Consider the following 26,259-nt stretch of genomic DNA (forward strand, 5'->3'; position numbering starts at 1 on the left):
TAGTTTCAGGGAGATTATAGTTGGTAGTAAAATTTTGCACAGTGCCCACCGGGGGGGGGGGGGGGGGGTGTCATGCTCCACCCAAAGGGCGTGTCTAGTTCCATATATGAAAAGATTGTGAAAAGAGATTGTGAACGTGGCACCTAGAAGCATGGGTGTGCACTGCTACATCTGAGAGGAATCTTTTAAAATGACTTAGATCCAAATGTAGATGATCCCCAGAGCAGTTAGTAAGAGCTACTATACTTGGAAAAGTCACTGATATGTGTGAGGGATTGTTCATCTATTGTGTTTTACACGTAGTTCCATATAATTGTGTTTTATCATCAATGCTGGTAAATGGGGCTGATGATTCAAATTGCTGTTGATTGTAAATGTATCTATCTCTTTTTACCAAAAATGTAACCGCTACATAATGTGGGTTAGGAAAATTTATGCCCCTTTCAGACCGCACTTAAAAACCGGTATTTTGCGGATTTTTACCGTTTTAAAACGGTAATCTGTGCAGTCTGAAAGGTGCAGAACCACTTTACCGTTTTACAAAAGCCGTTTCAGACCCGGTATTTTGGCATCAAAATGGGGTCTGAAACGGTATTTAGGACCCAGCCAATGAGTTGGGTCCTAAATTCAGCGCAGTGAATATTTAATGAGCGCTCATTAAATATTCATTGCACTGGAGCCCACCGCCGTTTTCCTATGGGGCAGCCATTTTCCGAAAGTCACTTTTTTTTTTTAAGCGCATCCGTCCATACAGTACTGCCGGGATCTGCAACGGGAGGTACCGGCTGCACGGGGGGGGGGGGTTCTTAAACACATTGGGGGGGGGGGGGTGATGTGTGATGTTAACCCTAAGGGGGGGGGGGCGATGTTAACCCTGGGGGGGGGGGGGGGGGCGATGTTAACCCTGGGGGGGGGGGGGGTGGTGATTTTAACCCTGGGGGGGGTGGTGGTGAAGTTTCCAAAAACGGGTCTGCCAGGGTAAAAAAAAAAACGACACTTAAACGGTAGTATACCGTTTAAGAGATGCGGTGTGAAAGGGGTTTTTCCTGGCAGACCCGTTTTTGGAAACGTTTTCAAATACAGGGTCAAAGCCAGTTATGCGGTCTGAAAGCAGCATTAGGGAGATTGCTAGACTAATGAGGGAGAGTGGGAGATTTCTACTATTTAAGGCAGTCTCCTGCAGTATAAATTGTTAGGGTTGGGGTGCTCACAGTAACTGCACAGACAACTTTCTCTATGGCTAAGTAATCCTCAAATATTTTATCTACAATCCCAACAGTATATTTATATAATAAACATATGCTGCACTTACATAAACTGTATACTGATGCAAACACAAACCACTAAGCATTGCAATAATAGTAATAATAATAAGTGCAACAAGGAAAGACATACAGAAGGACTTGGGAGGAGCACAGATGAGTGTTATACAGAAGTACAAGCGATTTCTGGTATATTATTAAAAACAGGAAATGTCCTGGAAAGCCGAAGCTCTGAAAGCAACAGACAATAGCAGAACTCTGACACTGACAGTATGCAGCATTTAACCTTCTCCCTACTTTTGTAAGTGAAAAAAAAAAAAAGTAAAAACAAATAACATTTTCAAAAGACTGAAAAGGTGGAAATCCGGGCTGCAGTGGGGACGCCAAAGGTATTTGAGATTTTTATATTATGTACCAGGAATCATACACAATGATTTACTGTCATGCCCAGTTTTCGCCATGCAGAACACACTATTACATTGTAACTTATCCCATTGGCAGATTTGCACCACCTGAAAACTTTTATGGTGTTAACATGACGCCAGTGGTTAGTCAATATAGGGTTAATTGGTGGTATTATACCTTTCTCCGAAACGACTGCTGATTCAGCAGTTTGGGGCAACATGAAATATTATCCTGGGTGGGTTTTTTATGGTAACTTGTGCTTTGGAAAAACAGCTGCTCCTGAGCACAGACCTGTCTGTGACATGCCAACATCTGGAAAGTCCATGCCAGCGCACAGAGGATTTAACTGTCAACTTCATGTTTCAAGGAGCTGAATCCTAGTGCTATGACTGTAACTCTTTCTTGTCCTGTACCATTTCATGACTGCAAAATGAGATGCCTCAAATGACAGTACTAGATCAGGGGTTAAAGCTTCCCGATGGTGAAGTTGGTCTTAGTGTTTGGCACATTGGTCGCACATTCTAGCAGAACATTCATGATGCAGCAAGCACAAAGCAGGTTTATTGTTAATACAGAAATCATTTTCCAATGCACTTACTGAAAATATCCACCTGAGTGCCTGGTTCTTTATTGAAGGGTTTCATCCCTTCCCAAAATATCCCAGAGATCCCTAGATTTATGTGCCAAGGACTCAGTCTTTCCACTGTATTTAAGCTGCACTGTTTAGCCCCGTACATTCTAGACAAGTTTTTAAAAGATATAGCTCTGAAGGTTCCTGAAAGATCTCTTTTAAAAAATGTGTAGTGTGTATGATCATTGCATACCTCCCAACAGTCCCTATTTTAGCGGGACAGTCCCGATTATTAGGGCCGGTCCCGCTGTCCGACCGGCGGGCGGCAGTGTCCTGCGGTGAGGGGGGCTGTTGGTAGTCCCCCCTGTCGGCTGCTAAGCAGCGGGGAATAAATGCTGTGCGCATGCGCACAGCGTCTATTCCCGCAGCCAGGGGGCTGGGGGCATGGCTAGAGGCTCACAGAGCCTCTGGGTCATGCCCCCATAGCGGCAAAATGGGGGCGTGGCCTCACGGGTGAGCCGCGAGTATAGGCCACACCCCTAAATTAGGTCACGCCTCACGAAATTTCCGGCGCGCCTTCGGCGCGCATCAGCAGTGTCCGGGTCCGGCGACCAGAAAGTTGGGAGGTATGTCATTGTGGTTAACGTTCCCACGCATTGTTAATGACACACCCGTTGTCTGTACTTGCAGCTCAATGTTGACAATATAGTCATATATGCATTTTCGGAACAGGGGGTCCCAGTAATGATATCGGGCAGTGTGTTTGCACTATATTGTTCGCCCAAGCAGCTAATGATGCACAGTGACTGATTAGCCAGTAGGCTGATTAGGCTGCAGCTTAGGGCGCCAGGACTGGGTGGGGGCCTTACAGGTGACAGCTGGGGATTAAAATTTAGGCCTAATTTATTCCATGCTAGTTAGCTATCGCCCGTCCCAATGTACTGTGGGGGCAATGGCCTTTATTCAGATCTGATCGCAGTACAAATTTGTTCTCAAAATGGGCAAAACCATGCGCACTACAGGTGGGGCAGATGTAAAGTGCAGAGAGAGTTACATTCATGTGAGTTATTTTGTTTCTGTGCAGGGTAAATACTGGCTGCATTATTTTTACTCTGCAATTTAGATTTCAGTTTCAAACACCCCAGCCAAATTTAACTCTCTCTGCACATGTTACATCTGCCCCACATGCAGTGCACATGGTTTTGCCAATTTTCCAAACAAATTTGTACTGCGATAAGATCTGAATTAGGGCCAATGTTCTTAAGGTGACTGCAAGATGGCTGTGCCAATGTAACTTTCTGATGGAACCATTACTTGATGTACATTGTGCTACAGCCGGTCAGCCTAAAGCCAAAGTCTCCTTCACAAGCCACAAGCATTAGATCCTACATGCCAGCTGTATAAAACTGTGTTACATGCACATGGGCCGTATGAATGGCGAGTACCATACATGTACTGTAGGTTTAGAAGCATTACAAGGAGAGAACCAATCTTTATTGTTGCCTGCAGACATGATTGTATTGCTCTCCACCCCTTCGGCAAACAAACTTCCTTCTGTTACAGCCAAATACAGTACAGGTTGAGTATCCCGTATCCGAATATCCGTTATCCGAATTATTCCGAAAACCAAACATTCCAGAAAGTGAATTTTTTATTTTTTTGCTAAAAACTTACTGGTGACATCTGTAACTGTCACTACTGAGGACATGATATGTAACTGGTACTATATATGTGCAAGACAATGATTGCTTGGCATTTAAATTCAGTATCTGACATAGTACACAAATTTTGTTTCATGTTTTGAAACCTTGTTTTTTGAACAAATAAAATATATTTGTGTGTATTTTATGTGTTTGATGTGTTTGCACAACATAAATGCAAATACTTCAAAATACATCATTGAAATATTAAAATAATTCCAAAATACGGAATAATCCGTTATCCAGAATTCTCCTGGTCCCGAGCATTTTGGATAAGGGATACTCAACCTGTATTTAAACCTTTGACTCACCAATCTGGAGCACCTGCTGCCATTTATTCTGCTCTTCATTCTGTATGTTTTTGTGCATAGAGTAAAACCACAAGAAAATCTCATGGTGTAGTACTATCTTGATTTTTTAGTGTATAGCAGTTAGGCGATACCCTATATTAACCGAGGCCTGTAGACAGTACGGTTAACACATGGTATCGGCTAACTGCCATGTACTAAAAAATGTAAATAATACTACGCTATGAGATTTTCTTTTTGTGTTTTTGAGGTGAACGGAACCCTGAAAGCTTTTGGACATAAGAAGATAAACTGTGACTTAAGGACATATTGTAATTTCCCAATTGGAGGCGCAGTTCCAATTTCTTTGTTTATGTTTTTGTGCATAGTTGAGTTGCTTGGCCTTTTTTCCATGTTGAAGGTATGACCTTTTGAAGACCACTTTTGGACAGACTTTTCTGAACAGTAGATAGGTATACCTGGATTCCACTGGTTTCTGACAGTTTTGAACTGATGCCACCAGGGCCGGCGCCGGCCACTAGGCAGCCTTAGGCATTTGCCTAGGGCGCCGGCCACTGGAGGGCGGCAATTTGGAGCAGGTCACCCCCCTGGAGCGAGGTGAGTGGCGGCAGCGTCCGCAACAACCCCACTGGACCCATTCCCCTCCCTACCCCTGGAGTTACGTAGCGGCACTGGCCGCATCCCCCATCACCCCCCATCACCCCTGACAACCCCCCGTGGAACGTCGCAGTGGCATTCTGACACACCCCCCCCCCTGTGTGGAGCGGCCAGCCAGCCTGCCACCGTAATACCCGGACACCCCCCCCCCCGTGTGGAGCAACTAAATACCCGAGACCCGGCGCCGGAGCACCCCCATCCCCCCACCCGCCTGGGGCGCTCCGATGTCTGGCACCGGCCCTGGATGCCACTGTTGGACATTTTCCAATTTCAAGGGGAAGTAAAGTAATCATGACGTGTCTTTGATCTGATGCATTAAGATTCCTTGGTCGACCACTGTGCCTACGAGGCTACGGTCCTCAACATTTACCGTTTCTTTATACTTCTTTAAAATAGCTTAAACAGCACATGCTTAAACTCCAGTCTGCTCTGAAATCTTTCCCTGGGAAAGACCTTGCTGATGCAGTATAGCTACCTTGTGTCTTGGCATGGTGTATGACCTGTGACATGAAACTGTCTTTCACAACCTTAACTTTGTAGTGAGGCTGCTCCTCATCCAGTTTTAAGCCTTCTACACAGCTCTTTCTATTTCAGTTTATTTTGATGTTTCCATCTATATATGAAAGTGATGATCATTATCACCTGTTTGGTATGATTGGTTAATCATACTCCTGACTAGAAACCTACAAAATCCAAACTAATGGGCGCAATGCAATAAGTTCCGTTTCAGCGCTCAAACTGATGACATTTTGCTAATTTCAGCTCACTGACCCCAGGAGTAGCAAGCTGCAATGATATTAGCATGACTCAGTACCTTCGGGAGGCACACACTGGTACCGTGTGTAATAATTAAATACTGCCCTGTATGTTCATATGTTAATTATGTCTATATCTCATCATATTTAGTATCTCCCATTAAAGTAAACTCTACCACTGTGGATACCTTACTTATATACCTAGTGTTTATTCTAGCGCCCGCAATCTTTGAAAACCCATGCAGTTCCTCTTCCCTGCCTGGGGTGTCGCTGTCTGCTGTGGTGTTTCTAGCACAGGTCTGGTTTTCATATCAGTGCTGATATACAGACCACACTTTGCTTGAAGCACAACAGCAAACAGCGACACCCCAGGCAGGGAAGAGGAACTGCATGGATTTTCAAAGATAGCGGTTGCTAGAATGAACACTATATACCTAAATAACTTTTCATATTTTCAGTTTATTCGCAGTTTATTCTATGGTAGCCGCATAAAATTGGTTTGTCATTTTATATATTATCCTCCTGAATTCCAGTGCAATATTAGAATATCCATCCATTAAGTACAATATAAAAGAAAATATGGGAAACCTCTTTGAAAATTCTTCCGAAAGGATACTTCAGTAGAACCCAGCTTACATTGATTCTGTTATGGTGCAGACACATTGTGTGATTAGAACTTTGTAGTTCAAATCGCATCGCGTCTAGTTCAAATTGTACCGTGTTTATTTTGCTGGCAGGTATTTTTGTACTACAGTGCATTGTGTCTAGTTCAAAGTGCACCCTGTGCAGGGAATCTCTTGTGATATGTACTTTACATACTTAAATTACATATTTTAGTCTATACACTGTGCTATTGGAACCACATAAGATTTGGACTAAAGTTCAAATCGCATATCACTGATGTCCTAATTGCATAGCACACATTTTGCCCCGTTCACACGGGGTGAGTGAGCCTCCGTGCTGAGCAGTTCAGTGTCGCTCAGCACACAGCGATGTGTGCTAGACATTCTGTCATGGCCAGCGTTCTCTGGAGAGAGTATACTGGCGATGACTAGATTTATACTGCATGCAGTATAGATCTAGTTAGGCTGGGATCCCATAAGATACATTGTATGCAAAATGATATAGACAATGTTTCGTGTGCGATCCTGCCGCTTGGCAGCTGCTGGGTCAGCTGGTGAGGTACCGCATGCGATACCTCACCCTAGTGGATGGGGGCCTTTACAGTAATTAGTACAAGTGGATTGGGAAGAGCAGCTGCTTCCGAGAGCAAGACTGTGTGTGATATGACTATACCTAGCACAGGAATGTTTAATATCAACTTAATCTTTTAAGTCTATGGGGACTATATATTAAATGTTACTTGTCCATAAATTATACAGCTGTTCTCGCAAGTTTAATACAAATGTGTCACTGCTATTTAAAATACCATAATACTATAAGGTATCCTGGTCATTTGCCCCAATGCTTCAGTTATTATCCCATCAATATGAAATGGGGGGATTTTTATTTTTAGTTGATAAATGTGCCTCAGTGTAATGCCCCATACACATTAGGCCAGTGGCTTCCAAACTGTGTGCCTAGGCACCCTGGGCTGGAAGTTCCTGGATCAATTAAAATTATTTATGGTGATTGTGATAGGCTAAACCAGTGCTTGTGGCTTCCAATCATAAAATAGACAAACAGAAGTGGGAAGTGGATGCTTACATCAGCTTGGCATCTGCTCACGAGAACCGAGGGGGTATATATAGGGTAACATGGCGTATTATGTATTGTTAATATGTACTTCCTGATGACAGGCCAATGAAGACCTGAAATGTTGTATGCGAGCACACCAAATTATTTCATTATTGATACTGAACAAGTCCACTGAGTGCGGAGTCTGCAGTTATATGCTATTCTGTATCACAGGCACTGTGGTGTTGATTTGTCTTGTCTGGTGGAAGTTTGTTTGTTACTATATATATATATATATATATATATATATATATATATATATATATATATATATATATATTTGTAGATATAAAAGTTTATTGATGGTTGTCGGTCTCCGAGTGCCGCTACATCTACAAGTCTGTAATGCATATCTCTCCACACCACAGTTTGTAAGATGGTACTCAGGAGACTTTTCAGTGTTAAAAATCAAACTGTGATATTAATTCATATGTCTTTATTCACGACGTGAATAAATATCACTGTTTGATTTTTAAAACATCAAAAGTTTCCTGATTCCTATCTTACAAACTGTGGTGTGGATATACAGAGGCTTACCCCTCAAGAGGGGCGCCGGAGCAAGTATACTCTTACATTTGGGTGAGCTGAGTGCCGGGGACACTGCTGATATATGATACAGTATATTATACACACACTAAGCCTAAAAGAACTCTGCCCTCTCTCTATACTTATGTTATACAGAGAGCGGTATTAGCAGGCAGTGCTATACAGTTAACACAAACCTGTTATCTTCTAGATTGTGTGGCAGTGAAAACAACCTTTGTCCTTTCAGCTCCATCTCTGCAAGAGGCACTTGTTAGGGGAGTAGGATTAATGTGCAGTTTCTTTACTCAACTGACAAGGATACGTGCACCTTTTAGAGAAAGTGATATTTCTAGACATTCTGAAATCCCCATTACATTCCAAGGGCGAAATGTAATAGGGTGCGATTTTTAGACTAAAAAAAAATCGCACCAAATCGCACCTTTAAAAATCGCATTTTTTGCCGCGAATTCGCATATGTAATGAGATGCGAATTAGCGGCAAAAAATGCGATTTGCCGCGATTTCGGGCGATTTTTAGTCATGAAAATGTGCGCATTTTCAGTCATGAAAATGTGCGCATTTTCATAAATGCGATTTTGTGCAAAAAAAAAAAGTTAAAAAAAAAACGGCGTGGGGTCCCCCCTCCTAAGCATAACCAGCCCCGGGCTCATTGAGCCGGACCTGGTTCCAAAAATACGGGGGGACAAAAAGCATAGGGTTCCCCCGTATTTCTGAAACCAGCCCCGGACTCTTGGACCGGTCCTGGTTCCAAAAATACGGGGGACAAAAAATCTGGGGGTCCCCCGTATTTTGAAACCAGCATCGGGCTCCAACAGCCCGCGGTGTCATGCCACAGCCGGGGGACACTTTTTATACAAGGTCCCCCGGCCAAAACATGAGCACCGTGGCTGGTCAGCCTTGGACGGGGTACCTGGAGGAGTGGGGACCCCCCCAATAAAGGGGTCCCCCCCCCCAGGCTTCACCCGTCCAGGGCTGAAGCCCGGGGCTGTCACCGGCGTCCGTGGCCAGTGGACGCCGGCCTGATAGGGTTAAATCCATCATACATATCATTACATTGCTTTTTACCGGCGAACTACAAGTGCCAGCAGACCTCCCCCGCATGCTGGGACTTGGAGAACCACAAGTCCCAGCATGCGGGGCATTAATGGGCCCGCTGGGACTTGTAGTCCACCTGTAAAAAGAATGTTTATAAAAAACACACACACAGAGAAGTACAAGTTTATTACACACACACACCTCACTTTTACACCAGCATACTTACCATTCCTGGATCCAGCGCTGGTCTGGCTGCTTCTCAGCCGGCTCCCCCCGCACTGACAGGCAGCGGGGAGAACCGGCTGTCTCCGTTGCTTCTAACAGCCTCTGTAGCGCTGTCCGAGTGCTACAGAGGCTGAGAGCGTGATTGGCTGAGCTACAGTATGCGTCTCCATGGAGACGCATAGCTCAGCCAATCAGGACTGAGCTATGCGTCTCCATGGAGACGCATACTGTAGCTCAGCCAATCACGCTCTCAGCCTCTGTAGCACTCGGACAGCGCTACAGAGGCTGTTAGAAGCAACGGAGACAGCCGGTTCTCCCCGCTGCCTGTCAGTGCGGGGGGAGCCGGCTGAGAAGCAGCCAGACCAGCGCTGGATCCAGGAATGGTAAGTATGCTGGTGTAAAAGTGAGGTGTGTGTGTGTAATAAACTTGTACTTCTCTGTGTGTGTGTTTTTTATAAACATTCTTTTTACAGGTGGACTACAAGTCCCAGCGGGCCCATTAATGCCCCGCATGCTGGGACTTGTGGTTCTCCAAGTCCCAGCATGCGGGGGAGGTCTGCTGGCACTTGTAGTTCGCCGGTAAAAAGCAATGTAATGATATGTATGATGGATTTAACCCTATCAGGCCGGCGTCCACTGGCCACGGACGCCGGTGACAGCCCCGGGCTTCAGCCCTGGACGGGTGAAGCCTGGGGGGGGGGGACCCCTTTATTGGGGGGGTCCCCACTCCTCCAGGTACCCCGTCCAAGGCTGACCAGCCACGGTGCTCATGTTTTGGCCGGGGGACCTTGTATAAAAAGTGTCCCCCGGCTGTGGCATGACACCGCGGGCTGTTGGAGCCCGGTGCTGGTTTCAAAATACGGGGGACCCCCAGATTTTTTGTCCCCCGTATTTTTGGAACCAGGACCGGTCCAAGAGTCCGGGGCTGGTTTCAGAAATACGGGGGACCCCTATGCTTTTTGTCCCCCCGTATTTTTGGAACCAGGTCCGGCTCAATGAGCCCGGGGCTGGTTATGCTTAGGAGGGGGGACCCCACGCCGTTTTTTTTTTATAAAAACACTTTTACACATTTTTATTAACAGAACCATGCACAGATCTCAATGATCTGTGCATGGTTCTGTCAAATTCGCCTGTCAGAACCTGGTCTATTTTTTTTGCGATTTTTGGTAACATTTACCAAAAATCGCACCCTATTACATTTGCGAGTTGTATACTTTATAATGGGAAAACATCTGGATGCGAATTGAAATGTGACTAAAAATCGCACTTCTAAAAGTGCGATTTCGCGGTAAAAAGTGCGATTTTTTACCGCGATTTTCAACCTATTAAATGTGCGATTTTCGGAAAATGTGCGATTTCGGCCGTTTTTGACCAAAAATCGCACATGTCTAAAAAATCACACCCTATTACATTTCGCCCCAAGTTTCTATTGTCAGCAAAGTAAATCTGCCAGTGTTATTTGTACAAGTACACTTCATAGGGCAGTATTCAATTAGTCCTATGACTGGCGGTCATATTATCAGTCTATCCAATTATAGTTTTTGTTTATTTGTTTAGGGAAAAAGGCCATGTGCCTGATTTAGTAGAAGTATGATCTCAGCATAGTGCTGGCATTGGGGCTAATCAAATACCCCCTGGCAAATCAAATAGCAGTATCGCAGCTCATTGAATACCACCTCCACCATAGTAATCTTGTACAATTTATAGTATACTCAAATAAATTAGTTCCTGATTTATTATCATGTTATGTAGATGGCACCACAACACAAATAGATACATAGGTACACAAGACAGTGTCGTTTACACATTTACATTATATACTTATGTAAAGGTGTAAGGGCCTTGCTTGTGAGATCTTTCATTCTAGAGGGAATATAGTCAGATACCATTGGAGTGTTGGAAGATTTGTGATGAACAGAAGTTGGCGGGTTAGAAAGAGGGGTAGGAAACTTGAATGAAAAATTTCGATTTACACAAGTGTCAGTGGATGATGCTGGGGATGGGAAAGAATTCCAGTGCTCTGTTACTGTTCTGTTTAGTTCTGTGTACCCTGTATTGTTCTAATGTGTGCCATAATAATAATAATATTGTGGATATATAGGAGGGGATGTGTGTGAGGAAACCGAGTGTGGCGGTGGTGATGAGAATGAACTGAAGAGGGACAAGTTAGGTAAGCTGGCGAGCAGTAGGTTACAGTAGGCGAGTGAGGTAATGAGGTGAGAAAGCTCAGTTCCAGGAAATGGCCTTATGACCAATAACTTCTTATCTTCAGGTTACAGTAGTAGAGGTATCTCTGCTAGCAAGAGAGTCCATATAATTCTTGTATAAAATACCTATGGGGGGCAGTTATTTAGTGGACGTTATTGTAAATGTATGCTTTATACTTAGAAGATAAATACAAACTATAAGCAGGGCATTACTGTGCAAAGGTTTTTATGTACATGATTCACTCAATGTTACCATCATTCAAACCTCCTGGGTAAGCATCATAATTGCAGCTCCCATTCCACTGCCTGAAAATGGACCAACATGTGCACATGGGATGTCTGACAATGACTGCAGGTGAAACACATTAGGTTGATCATCACACTGCTATTGGAAGGGATGCCCCATATGCTGAGGGATCCCCTCCAACATGGCTCTATACAGCTGCATAACAAGCCTGATACTAGAGAAGAGAGGCTTTTCAAGGCTTCATTCCAGTGTCACACAATCTGGCCCCTGTTGCTGATTCCTAGAGGCCAGGAAACCTCCATCTTCTGACACCAGGGGGTAAATTTACTGAGATGGGATTTATATTTCAGATGGGATGTTGCTATGGCAACCAATCAGATACTATCTATTATCTTATAGAAGCTGCTAATTAAATAAGTCGATTTTGATTGCCCATAGCAATATCCCATGTCCTGCACATGCACAAAGTACCAATAATTGGTACTCTGTAACAAAGCTACTCTGATCACATCTGAATGACCCCCATTATGCCGGGGTTCAGTATCATTTGCTTTAGAACACAGAGGTTTCATGTCGGGCGGCTTACCGTGCGATTCGATCCCGATGCGATCTGACTGCATCGGGATCGAATAGTAAGCCTAATCAACCGTGTATACAAACCTTTAGAAAGGTAATGTCCACATACACAATCATTTCCAAGTTGTATTTTGAAATTATTGTTCATAATTTTTTCCCCCTTTATGGTCACCAGTTAATTTTCAGGACACTTTTTTACTTTATTTCAGTATTACAGATTGATCCCAATTTTGCCCCAAAACCCTGGAGATTACTTTGTGTTATAATACTGGATATGTCTACATAAATTACTCTGCAGTCTCCACCAGGAAATAATCAGCACACTTACAATGGAAGGAAACAACCACCTGGGACTGGTCTCCAACTCCCATTATCTGCTGAAGTGTAGTAGTAAAGTGGCTCTCCCATCTACACTATTACCTCATTTAGCCAAGTGGATATTTTGTAGATGTCAGAAGGGTCAGTTAGGACTTGACACCTGTGATTTAAAAAATAATGTTTTATTTCCCAGCTGTCTGTGCTTATAATAATATTAGCTTTTTATGAAACACATATGGGGAAAAGGGTACAGAATAGAAAAAAAATGGAAGGGTGGGAAGGTGGGAAAACACCAAGACATTCTATTAGGGTGTGGTTACACGGTCATTTACATATGGGTACCGAGTACAAGAAATAATTGTACAATAAACAAACAATGTAATTGATTAATGTGAGTTATTTGTGCAACTGCTACAAGAACAGTTTTTGTTTTGTTTTTGTGTAGCATTCAACTGCACTTAAAATGAGATGTATTACCCTTTGCATCATATATCCAGGTGACCAGTAACTGCTACCTGTCTGCGTGTGGGGCTTACATGGCTGTATTGTTCACAATTAGAGTGGCTTGAAAATTTTAACTAATTTTATGGAATTTTTCAGGTTTAGGGGGAAATTTACTAAAGGAAATTTGTAAAAAAAAATAGGTGTATTTGTATCCAGAAATACACTTATTTTTGACATTTACTATCCCGAAAATACGGCAATTCATATTCGTATTGATAGCACATCAATACGACTACGAATTGCCGTATTTTCGGTATAGTAAATGTCAAAAATAAGTGTATTTCTGGATACAAATACACCTATTTTTTTTTACAAATTTCCTTTAGTAAATTTCCCCCTTAATGTTCACAAACTCTAAAGTATAAAGGCCCCCATACACTATGCGATTTTCGGCCGATTTAATCCGAAATCGGGTGAAATCTGCCCAAAATCGCATGTGTTTGACATCTGATGCGCGGTCCCGCGTGCATCGGATCGGATCACGGCGTCGGACCTACAGAACACGGGGGGGGGGATAACCAATATGACCGTCGCTGATCACAGTGATCTGTGTTTCTCCATTCAACCGCTCACTAATCTGGATTTCTATCCCTGTTATAGAAAAACCTTATCATGCTTGTATGTATTGTAAAGTGTAGGCTTTAGGAAATCTGTGTATTTGAAAACTCCTGAAAGCCCAAACCCAAATATACCACCAATGGCCAGATGTACAAACCCTTAAAAAGTGAGAAAATACCACCAACCAGCTCCAGTCATTTTTAAAACTTTATCTCTCTCCAAAATATCACTTTTCAAGGCTTAGTACATCTGGTCCTCAGTGACTTGAGTGCAAGTTGTCGCACATACTCAGTTCCCGAGTGATATAGCTGTAACTCGTTGAGCACATACCTACCTAGATCACGTATAGGTTCAGCAGTTCTGCGGAGGATTGAATTATGGGAAATATTTGAATATTGAAATAAACGGTGGACACAAAGCGAAAGTTCAAACATATTTATTTATATAAAATTCATTGACAAAGAGCTTAAAAAAATCTGCATTATGTACAGCAATATTGCACAAGAAAAGTGACAATTCCCCTGGCAAAAGTAATCAGTGCAAAACACAAGAAGGCCAGGGACAATTGTTTTACATCAAAATGCTACATGTACGCTGGGTCCTATGGAAAGACATTAGTGATTAGTCAGAATGAGGCTCTCTCATAGCTTGGGTACTAAAAGTGAGAATGGAGAGTAACAATTTAGATATTGGGAAAAGTGCCTTCAATCTCTGAGTTTCCCAGAGACCATAGGAAGCATAGAAAACAGAGCAGGGGTAATGGAGTCATGTTCCTGGTGATTTAGGTTTGATTTAAGAGTTTATTTCCAACAGGGGCAATATGGATGCTCTGGAGCTTCTTCATATGAATTTGTATAACAACCTGGATTAATATAAAAAATCTCTATATGGGATATAACATTGTATCATTAGCCAAGGTCCCCTTATGGAAACTACAGATCTTTTTGGCTACTGTGGACCCAGTACTCAAACATGGTCTCTGAGAAATTCTTAGCTGAAAACGTTTTTTGTTTCAATGACCAATACTCAAACAATGTTATGAAGTGAAATGAATGATGCACTGTGCACCCGTGTACAGTAATTGCAGTGTTAAGACTTCCAGCCAACAACATGAAGTGTTAGCCGGCACAGCTGGTTAACAAGTCAAGAAAGCGTGGAGATACTTTACCGCAAAGTGAAAGTGCTGCTAAATGCTGTAACACCGGTGTATTTACATAGAAGATTCTGACACACTTTAATATAATACACCTGCTACCCAGCTGCACGCTTACACAGATTGCATTCAACACTTCATAAAAAGATATATTTTTAAAAAATGGGACAAAGGATAATGCTATAAAAGTTGTGACAAGGGTTTTATTGCAGTAAGAAGTAGTAAGGACATTTCTATCAGACCAGGCTTTCGGAACAGAACAGTAAATAACATTTTTGATACCACGAATACCATGTCCCGTATAAAGCCACCTTAGACTTTAGGTGTAAAATAGTCACAATACATTAAGATCTTTTTAGAGAATACTCCCCATTTGGACTATTGTGTGTGTGTGTGTGTGTGTGTGTGTGTGTGTGTGTGTGTGTGTGTGTGTGTGTGTGTGTGTGTGTGTGTGTGTGGTTAACAACATGTACACATTAAATCAGGCATGTTCAACGTTGGCCCTCCAGATGTTTTGAAACTACACATCCCAGCATGCTTTGCAAAAGTTTTAGCATTCTCTAATAGCAAAACTGTGGCAAAGCATGCTGGGATGTGTAGTTTCACAACATCTGGAGGGCCAACGTTGGACATGCCTGCATTAAATAAAGCTTGCGCAGACAGACAGTATAGGTTTGCCAAAACATAAAAAGTGCAATTACTTGTAAAAAGTAGTCAAAATAGGATTGAACTTTTTCGATTCAGTCCAAAAAAAAATAAAAAAATTAAGAGGGGAAAAAAATGAAACCTTGGAGTGAAGCAGATTATTCATGCAGAATATTATCCATATTCTGATAGACAAAAGTTCAAGACAGTAGTGCAAAAATAGGACATATTGGAAGAGAACAGTGTTGGGTTTGCGTAGTTACTGTATGGAAGCCAGATTATTGTTACGGTCAGCAAGAGGCTCAAGGGACAAATAGTAATATTTCACCCACCACTGGAAGGTATAGTAGTATTATTCAGTCATCGCTGATGCAAGGTATAATATTGGATAATTACAACACAACAGATACACATACATACATGGGCTGCATATTACAGGAGTCTACAACCGTATGGTCATACCAGCCTCTACTTTTTATATAAACTCAAATTACATAAATTTACCGTGTATTATATCCTTGTCATGGCAAAAGTGCAAAGGGTGTCAAAGAAAAATGAAAAACAAACACACACAAAAAAACTAAACGCTAACAAGAAATAGAAGCGAGTGGTGCAGTACAAAGTACCAGACAACAAATACAGTAAGTGGCAGTACAGGAATTTACATTACTGCCCAAGCAGGTTTAGTCACATAACCCAGCAGAGTGGGAGAGAGAGAGCACACATGGTTTAAAATAAAATTACACAGTAAATTAAATAACGTGAATGACTTAATATACTATATACAAATATCTTTAAAAAATGGGTACAAAGAAGCAAATTACAGGTAATTTACACTATGTACAAACTACTTTTCAGAATGTTCCCTGACAGAAGTGGCAGCAACATGACATGCTAACTGCCATTTTGGCAGTGGAAACTATAGGGAAAATGAAAACGGACTTCTACTTTGTCACATTTAACTGTTTAAGTGTGTGTGTGTGTGTGTGTAGGGGGGTTCAATTTTTTGTGCTGGCGCCTGTCACTGCCATGCGCCTGACAGAGCGTTTCAATTGTTCCGTTCAGGTGTCAACAGCTACTGGCGCCACCTAAGGTGGTGAGCAGAAATGTGTGAAAGGGACCTGCTGGGTGCCAAAATGGCACATTTTGTGTCATGCCCTGCATGATAAAACAATTGAAAAGCAACTGCCAATCTCCTGTCACTATAGACGTGAGATTAGGCATATAGCAACAATTAAATTGCCCCCGAAATGTTACGTGAGTTTAAGCTCGAAGTTGTCAAATGTAGTTGACCACATTCTATATACCTCCATTAAGGGGCGGAAGCAGAGGTTATGCTATTTTTAGGATTCCTAAAGCTGGGTACAAACTAGATGATATTTTGAACGATTTGGCCTATTTAGATGTTTCGGAATGTCAAATCGCTCAGTGTATACCTTCTTTGTTGGTGAATGTGCGCTCCCGTGCATCATCAGTGACATCTTTTCAAACATTCTGCATGCAGGACAACATTACTAGGGACGGACATGCTGGGGGGGAATGCCTATACAATTCCCAATGCTGGTTCCTGTTGCACGCTACCTCAATGGGTACAAACGTCATGTAGTATGCATCCAGCTTTATAGAATGAGGTCAGCTACGGCAACTGATTATACGTGATAACTTAAGCAGGTGTTTCAGTCTTTTGGGGGATTCATTTCTCCTTCAAGATAAAAAGTAAAGAGGACATGGACTGAACACAAGACTTTGGCTCAGGTAAAAACGGAATATATACACTATATTACATCAACACATTTCGGTAGGCCCAATGCCTTGGGAATCACAGACTACTGTACATGTTTATCATTTCCCTGAGAAACGGGAAAACCAGAAGCAAAGGCTTACAGAAAATATACTTCATAATGCGGAAGAAGAGCGCGAAGCTATGCAGTTATAGGGGAACACTTGTATGTGGCTAGATTCAGCCTGCTCTATGTCACACTATCTAGGATGGGACCACAGCCATCAATGATACACAGCTCTGATTATTGCACCTGCTATGCATGGACTGGTATTCTGCACAAATACACCCACTTCCACTCTGGTAATAGGCCCAACAATGACATAAACCAATCCTACAACATTGGGTGCACTAGTAGAGTAGGCAGTCATAACAATTTATGGGATAATGTGCTTAGTACGGTACAGGCCAAGAATAGGCGACCTCCTTGAGTACGGTGTCCCAGTAAAGGCATGAGGCCATGAGTGCTGTATATAAAAGGTCATGGATGACTTCTAATATCCATTATCTACAGTAGGGTGCTTTGCTGCTTATAATACACAAGGCATGACATCAGAACTCCAAGGTTATACAGGATTTACATGAGTTCCTATGTATTTTAGTCTAATTTGTGTATTACAATCTCCAGTAGCACCAAATGTTAACAAAACCCACAACTGCACTATATAACCACCGTATTTCATCATTGAATATAGACACAATGAAAACCTACTGTAGTTGTGACAATACTTTAACGTCTCCCCATTATTCACCATTTTATGACCGACTGCAACTACCATAGTTCCATGGACACTAAAGGATGTGGGCCAACATGGCTGGTCACAGATACTGATAATATGGTGTCATTGTATAAAACGTGGAGGTAACAGGATACTTGGCACTTAACCTTTAAGGCACTGAGTAATGTCCGTTATAAGGAGTTGCTGTGGAGGATCATAGGACCTGTGCAGAGATTCCAACAGAACGGAATAACTTATGGCACTGTATACCATATGTATAAATGATACGTTACTCCAGGTAATAGCAGAAGTGCTTTGGGAACCTGAATCTACAATGTAGTGGGATCCCAAGTTACATGAGGTAATGCAGAAACCTAAAATATATATCTTTGGTTATTTTTTTATTTTTTTTATAAAGGCACATATTTCTATGGGCAAATAATGCAACTAGTCATAGGGTCAACAGGAAGCATATTCTGTACCACTTCCCATAATCCGCCCATGACCTCTCTCAGGGGATCCAATATAACAACCACACCCCTCAATCGGCAACCGTGTAAATGAATCTCTTAAGCATCTGACATAAATCTTTTTCTTTGGTAATAGGAAAAGTTAATCAGTGATCAGCATTGACAATCCATTAGTTAGAAAAGGGAAAATTTGGTTGGCCTGACAGAACACAGTAAAGTTGCCCATACACCAGGGCGATTCACACGCAATTTGGTGTCTTTTCATGCGATTGCAACAATCAATAACACGAAAAGCATCCAAATCGCATGTGATTCACAGCAGGTCCGATGCGATGTGCGGTCCTGTGCATATAACACAGGCGCATGCAAGTCGCACCAGCGATCTGTTAGTATCCAAGCAGGGCAGGCTTGGCTAGTATCGATATATCGGGTGGTGTAAAGAGGGATTGCGGGTGACTTCACTTAGAAGTCACCCTAATGTATGGGGGGGGGGCCCTTAAAAGTCATAGTGCCAGGTTTGTTGGCCACACGCACTGCTTCATACAGTGGTATAGAGTCTGAGGTCTCACATTCAGGCCAAGTGTTCTAGCATGTAGGTTACAGAAAGTGCGGATGTTTAAAGTGCCAATTTATTTAAAGTAAACCAAACATGAGTCTACATTTTGCAGACTTAAAGTCACCAAAACTCTGGAACTTTATGTAACCTGCAGTCCATTACATTTGCCAATCACTAGGAGGAACGAGTGTTAAAAACATTTTTTATTGAAGAAAAACTATATTAGAATTGTGCTTCAATAGCAGTCTTGTAAACCATCCAATGGCCAACTGTTCCGACAACAGGGCTGGGGTTTTGTTTTTGAATAGTATCTAGTGGATTGTGCAGATAATAGGAAATGTTACAGTTAAAAAAAAAAAATCAGCCATGAATATGTAGTCAAAGTCATAAGCTCTGAGTGCACCGGTCGGCTACACATAGGATCCAGCAATGCTCACAACGATCAGGAAAATGCAGCACTAGGGGACATTTCAAAGACCTCCATAAAGCACCGATTCCTAGAGAAAAGGCTGCATTTTCCTGAACACTGGCTAAGCACAAACTGCCTCTGATGTGTGCAAGTCACAGGTCTACAATAACATCAGGCTGTTACTGTAATGAACAGACACCAATAATGGACCTGGAAAAAGATGGTTTGAGGATTTAAAAATAAAAGGTACCTTAAAAAAACCTTCTTCGGACCATAACTGCAAAGGAATATCTATTTCACTGACAATACTGATCACTGGTATAAATGAGGGTTTTTTACCAACACTGCTCTTATGTGCAAATGTGCAGTAACCCGTAACAAGCAATCAGCAATTAGCGTTTATTTGTTTAGTGCAATTTAGACATGAATGCAAATGTCTGATTGGTTGCTGAGGTTTTTGTGCAGACCTGCAATAATTAGCAGAGATTGTAAAATATCCCTCAAAGACAGAAGGAAAATCTCTATGTATTCTGTATAAAAAGTGTGCTCGTGCGTGAATAATCATTACAGATTGTGCTTGTGACCTTCAGATACCTAGAAGATACACTGGTAACCAAACATGGTTAGATGGGTGGAAATATATAAGGCATGTAACAGCAGGTGAGCAAGTGGCATACTTCAGGCCTTTGGCAGGTTAGAACGATATTCCTAATAGAGAATTTACGGGGACATATCCTAGAACGGCCGGCCTGCCTGCATGCGGTAGTAGAAGGAATGTTTGTACAGAGATCGGCAAACTAGATCAATATACAAAGAAATAGAACATTTACTTAGAGGGCCTCATCCTTACACCCTTTGCCGTAGGACTTGCTACTGCCAATTCATTATGAAAGGATTAAAACTGGGACTGATCTAAGATAATATGGATAGTGCAAAGTCTGGAGAACTCATATCAAACTCATGGTCTGGAGTTAAAGGACTGCTAGACTAAAAATACATTTTGGCCCATTTAAATGATCTACTCCCAACTGAAGATCTTCCTGTACAGTGAACTTGTACTTGCATCTCCAATGTAGCCATAGAACAAGTACTATGGGACACAGATGTGAAAGCTATTCATTCATCTAAGCTCCTGATGTACACTTAATATTTCTATTTCCAATTTGTATTTTCCATTTAGTGGTCCTTTAGAAGGTCTAGGTCCCAATAGAAAGCTACTAGTCCCAATGACATAGACATGTCCCATTACATCTCATCAGGCTTTGTCTGTATACATAATTTACTTCTATGTAATTACGGGAAAAATAAAAAGAATGTGGTTAGCCCTACAAACAGAACTACAATCTTGCTGTAAACATAGCAGGCAGAGGACATAGGATACCCAGCAAAGCGATGCAGCAAAAAGTGAAACTGAGAAAGCTCCGTCTCTTCCACCGACCGACCCTATGAAACATAGGGTGCTGGCAAGCTTGCCAAATCAATATTTAGAATGGAGATCCTTTGGGAACGGAACAATCCTCAGAAAAGCCACGTGGCAATGAATACATGAGTAACTGGGAGACCAGGAGCACCAAGACTGGCACAGTGACTGGGATTGCAAGTATAATGTGTGTCCCATCATGCCACATCTCACATTTGCTTTGTACAAAGTAAGGCAGCTATGTGGATCCAAAAGGCTCAATTACCACAATATCCACAGGTCTTTGGAGATGGATATATATTTCAGTAGATATGAAAGTTTGAAGAATCTTATATATATACACATAAAATATAAAATTTCTATACTCTATAAAATATTGTCAGAAAAAGACATCCGTTTCCGAAGCTTAAAATCCGTCATGATGCCAGTCGCTCTGTCCCATTAAGCTTTTCCATCCGGTAAATGTATTTCTGCAGAGTGATTATGAATAGGAAGACATCCAAAGTTCTCCATAACATCTTTCCCAGATGTTGATGCGAGTTGCATAGTATAGGAAGCCGTCTCAGTGGCCACAGTACAGGAGTCCTTCATTTGTGAAATAATTGACCTCCTTCAAAGCCACTGAAGTCTCCATATGAGCCGTATGATATAACGTAACACACGCAAGATAATCACTTGGTCGTTAGCCATGGCTCTGCGTCGATTGTCAAGAAGAACCTGGAATTACAGAACAGTTCATTATTATGGCGCATTCTTACACCTTCCAATCATAGTCAAGAATTGGTCAAGTGTGAGGAGGACTAATCAACAGTAATTCTAGTCCAACAATCACTAAAGGTGTCCAGACACGGACTCAGTCTACTGCACCCCATGTAGTGGCAGAAGCTTTCTCTTAGCCACATCCAGTTTTCATCACTTGGGTCACATTATTTCTAGCTTCAAAAGTAACACTATCAGCAGATACCCACACGCAGAAGCGAATTGTGGCTATAATATTCCATCATGGCAGAGCAAGACCCAGTGAATTTTGATATCTTTGTTATTGAGTAGCATGGTCATTAAAAACAATCTTATGGTCACCTAGTAAATCATGTTAGATTAATAGTGGGTACACACGGTTCTATTCAGTTTTCGATTCGATTTAGATTAAATTTGGCCCATTCGACCCTTATCAATTTTCACTATTTTCCATTCAATTTGCTATTCGATTTCAATTTGATCTCACAGTGTTCCTGATGCTTCAGGCAGGAGATTGGATTAGAATCGAATGCAGCAGTGAACACATAAGATTTCCACTGGATAGTCTTGCCTGCCAAGACTTTTTTCTAGTCTATTTCTACTACATGGGAGCACGCATTGGGATCGAATCTGCATCCAACGCTAATAAAAGCATTCGATATTGCTTCTATAAAAGGAAAATCGAATAGAAATATAGTGCATATCTCACCGTGTTTACCCACTATTAGTACTTAACTAAAAAACAAAATATCTATATTTATGATCTTCAAAATGTAAAGATTAATAGACTTGATAAATCGATAAAGAAATCAATAAAAGTGTGCAAATATTGACATTTGTTATAGTGCTTGGAATTTTGCTTAGTGTTTGGATAAATACACAACAGCAGCCGAACCCTCTTGTGGACGAACAGTTACCAATATAGCAAGAACTACCAATCATCTCAAATAAGTAAATTGTTGTCCTACTAGGAGATGTAGCAGGCACTGAAGAAGCCACCTCTAAAAAATAAGAGGCACTCTGATCAATCCACGGATGTACTTTCAGGGCAAAGTTCTGTACATTCTCGCCTCGCTCTCTTACTTACCACTAATAATGCCAGTTTCCACATGACATAATGTAATCTGTTGGGCAAGATGATACAAAGGGGTCGCATTTCCTTACGTTACCAATGCCAGCCTTACCATAGAATCTACGTGTAGTGGAATATTATAGAAACTAATGGATTGTTCTACAGGCCTCTAGGTTATACGGAATGGACAGTTAGCATGCAACAGATTCCCTATTGGTGTCGCTATTACAGAAAATTGCCTCATGTGGTGTGTTGCCCATCCTAGCTATCCAATGGTCTCCATTCTCTGCTGGACAGGGTGCGGTAAAAGCTATCCTTTTATGTACTTTTTGGGCCTGCCCTATGTCCAGTTGTTTAGGGCATTCTTTCTACACTTTCTATATCAATGGTGCATCCGCACCTCCCCATCTCTATTGACCACATAGTTCCTGCTGACACACAATGATGACTAGATGGGGACACCCCCACCTTGCTTTGCTCTGAAGGGATGTTGGAAGCCATAAAGTGCCCTTCAGGTCTGGCACAGCTGAACGGCACTCCATAGCTTTACAATGTAGATAATGTGTAAGCCGGTGGGTTAATAAAATCAGCCCTTAGTTTGCATTTAAGTGACTATTGGTTCCCAAACTGTGCGCCATGCCATGAGACACTTGCAGGGGTTGCTCGGGCTGGTGGTCCAGGGGTAATTAAAATTGGTCAGTATAATAGGCAAAACTAGTGCTTGTGACCTCCCATCATAAAATATGTCAAACAGAAGTAAATTTGGATACTCTAGGGTGCTGTAATTCAAAAAAAGTTTGGAACCCATTGTCTAGAACAGGGGTTCCCAATCTTTTTTTAATCACGGCACCCTAGAGTATAAGAATTTTTTTCGCGGCACCCCATGGCCAAATTTATTTTAATTAGATTGGATTTATATGCGATTCTTAGGGTCAGTTATGTGGAAAAGGGTAGGAATTGCTTCTATTTGTACACATTTTATGATTGGCAGCCACCAGCACTGGTTTTGCTTATAAATAATTTGAGTAGGTCCTGGACCACCAACCCAGGGCACCCCTGCATGTGTCCCGAGGCACCCCAGGGAGACACGGCGCACAGTTTGGGAACCACTGGTCTAGAAGATGAAATGTGTGTATGAAAACAACTGGCAATTGAGTGGCCCCCATCAGATTGGAAACAAATCTTTCCTCCTTACTGAATAATACTTGTCACATAAATGCAGGCTAATATTAAAGTACTATAATTATGGATGTAGGAATCGATCAATGTCCTTTCTATTTCAGAGTACTTGTGGTTTCTCATCTTACAAACCCATTGTGAGGAGTCATGAAAGACTAAACCAACTGAGATGGACCCCACACAGCAAGGTGAGAGACTTCTTACACCTCTTCCTCTGTATGCTTTACTAAACACTTGATGGTCACTATAATGTCTAATGGATGTCAGCATTTCATTTGTGCACTTTGTTTTATTCTATTGGAAAAGAGTCTAAAGCATAACACATTGGGGGTTGCTGCAGAGTTGGGTGTGGGTCCGTTTGCAGACTGCCGACAAGCACTGGCTGGTTTGGCCCTGTAAAATGATTTCTCCTTTTTAAAAAGCAAAACAAAAACCGCTGAGGAGTTCGGCTGGCATCTTGCACGGCCTCTTGACTTGCAATGCATTACATCCTGTCCTATATGTAGAAGGTATTTCTGTGCTAAAAGTAAATTAGGCTAATTATTGGCTTACTACTTAGCATTTTCAACAAATTATGTGAAAAAAAAATTCAATTTGGGTTTCTTTTGCAGCAGTCATAACAGTGTATCCATTTTCCTGCTGAAGCTGGGAGTGTGTGTTTTTCAGGAAACTGCTACTAGTAGAAACATCTGCACCGCACCTATCCAATGCATTGTGCCAGGGTCTGTGGCAAGGCTTGTAATACAAGCTATACTTTCTCAATTGGAGGGAAAAGAAAATCCTAAAGTTAAATAAGGATTATTTCTGAAAAGGTTTAAAATAGCAGATGGGCTAAGAGGCTGCGGATTGGCAGGCTGAGGATGCTTGGAGAGGAGATCCTCTCCAAGCATCCTGTATTAATGGCAATGACATGGGAATAACCCGGGTCCACCAAGGGGCTATATACAGGATCCTGGTGCTAAGAACACCGGTGTGTTTAGAATGCTATTTTTTCATAGTACTAAACTGGGTGCATTTTTAAACATGGCCTATGGACCCTTATGAAAGTGAAGAGATTTTCCCCATAAGCAGAAGTATGCTGCCCAACACCGGTATAGTAGTTCATGTATTATTGTGTTTTTAAACACAGAGGGGGGTATTTAATTATGTCTGGATATGTCAGCTTGCCGAAAAATCTAGACATACCTATTCAATGTGGCCTTTTCCGCCAATATAGATTAGACTTTGTTTTAAGTTGAATCTGCATCCACAGAAAATGATGAAAATGGCCGCTTAAAACACCCGGATCGGCAAGCAATTGCCGATCCACGCGTTTTCCAACTGTGCCGATTTCTGACAGTGAATCGGCACTTGGATTCAACAGGTCGAATATAAATTCAACTGAAATCAGAGAAAAGTGTTAATTTTCTGACTGTCGGAAGCATTGGCACAGATTGAATACCCCATAAAACACAATCTTAAAACATACTAACCCAGTGGTTCCAAAAACCTTTAGAATGTAAGCTCTCACGAGCAGGGCCTCTTCCCTCATGTGCTTTTCTTTTACTTAAACCATCTTTGATGGCACCAAATCCTGTGGTTTCTGCCACCCTGTTACTTATTCCAGTAAACTCTGCTGATGCAGCTATGTTTATGTAGCCTGTACTTGTCCTCTATTGTATTCAACTGTAAGTCACTGTTTTGCTTATTCATTTATGTACTGTATAATTGGGCGCTGTGGATCCCTTGTGGTGCCATATAAATAAAGGGGAATAATAATCATGGTGCCCTAGGAGTATCAGAATTTTTTCCTGGCACCCCTAGGCCAGTAGATTCTTCTTGTGAAATTTAGATATACTGTATAAATACAATTGAACCTAAGTTTGACCTTAAAATATTAAGATATTATGTTGAGATTGTCCAGATTTTTTTTTTTGGTCCATGTGTTTTATGATTGGCAGCCACAAGCACTTTTCTTCCCCATTACATTGACCATAAAGAAATTAATTGGTGGTCCAAGACCAATTCTAAGGGCAGTATTCAATGGTAATATTCTCCGTGCACGGCGAGCATTTTTTTTTGCTCGCCGTGCACTCTCCGTGTTCCGGAGGGCTCGTTGCCTCTCCTGCTGCCACTATTCAATGTTTATAAGACTCGCCGCCACTCGCGGCGAGTCTTAACCCCTGCAGCGGACGAGCGTCCGCAGCAGGGAGCTGACAGGGACGTGGCATCCAGGGAGATTAAAGTCTCCCTGGATGCCACAGAACATATGTGAGGGTAGGGGGCCCCCCTGGGACCCAGGCAGCACAGGCTGCCCCCCTCTATAGCCAGCGGGGGACCCAGTATTCACTGTACCCGAACGTGCTTCGGGTGCAGTGAATATATGAATATCTAATGAGCGGCTCGAGCGCTCTGGCCCCCTGCTGGCTGCACTGTGTAAAAAAAAGAAAAAAAAAAAAATGTAAAAAAATATTTTTTTAAAAATTAAATATATATTCATGTGCTATAGGCACATGAATAAAAATAACA

General features: G+C 42.0%; 1 protein-coding gene and 1 long non-coding RNA gene across 12 annotated transcripts in view; one reads left to right on the forward strand and one right to left on the reverse strand.

The window, feature by feature from the left end:
- Window positions 1-26,259, forward strand: part of LOC146063545 (uncharacterized) — a 760,354-nt gene that overhangs the window by 468,214 nt on the left and 265,881 nt on the right. For all 10 annotated transcript variants that reach the window (XR_014471608.1, XR_014471607.1, XR_014471609.1 and 7 more), the window contains one exon: window positions 23,856-23,939. This is a non-coding gene — a long non-coding RNA (uncharacterized LOC146063545). The remainder of the gene's footprint in view (window positions 1-23,855; window positions 23,940-26,259) is intronic.
- BCL2L11 (BCL2 like 11) overlaps window positions 14,031-26,259 on the reverse strand; it is a 41,303-nt gene continuing 29,074 nt past the window's right edge. For both annotated transcript variants that reach the window (XM_083176001.1, XM_083176000.1), the window contains exon 4: window positions 14,031-21,479. In XM_083176001.1, the coding sequence (XP_083032127.1) occupies window positions 21,375-21,479 (105 nt within the window). In that variant the 3' untranslated portion in view covers window positions 14,031-21,374. The remainder of the gene's footprint in view (window positions 21,480-26,259) is intronic.

The sequence above is a fragment of the Crinia signifera genome, chromosome 3, assembly GCF_055691185.1.
Source record: "Crinia signifera chromosome 3, ASM5569118v1, whole genome shotgun sequence".
NCBI classification, from domain to species: domain Eukaryota; kingdom Metazoa; phylum Chordata; class Amphibia; order Anura; family Myobatrachidae; genus Crinia; species Crinia signifera.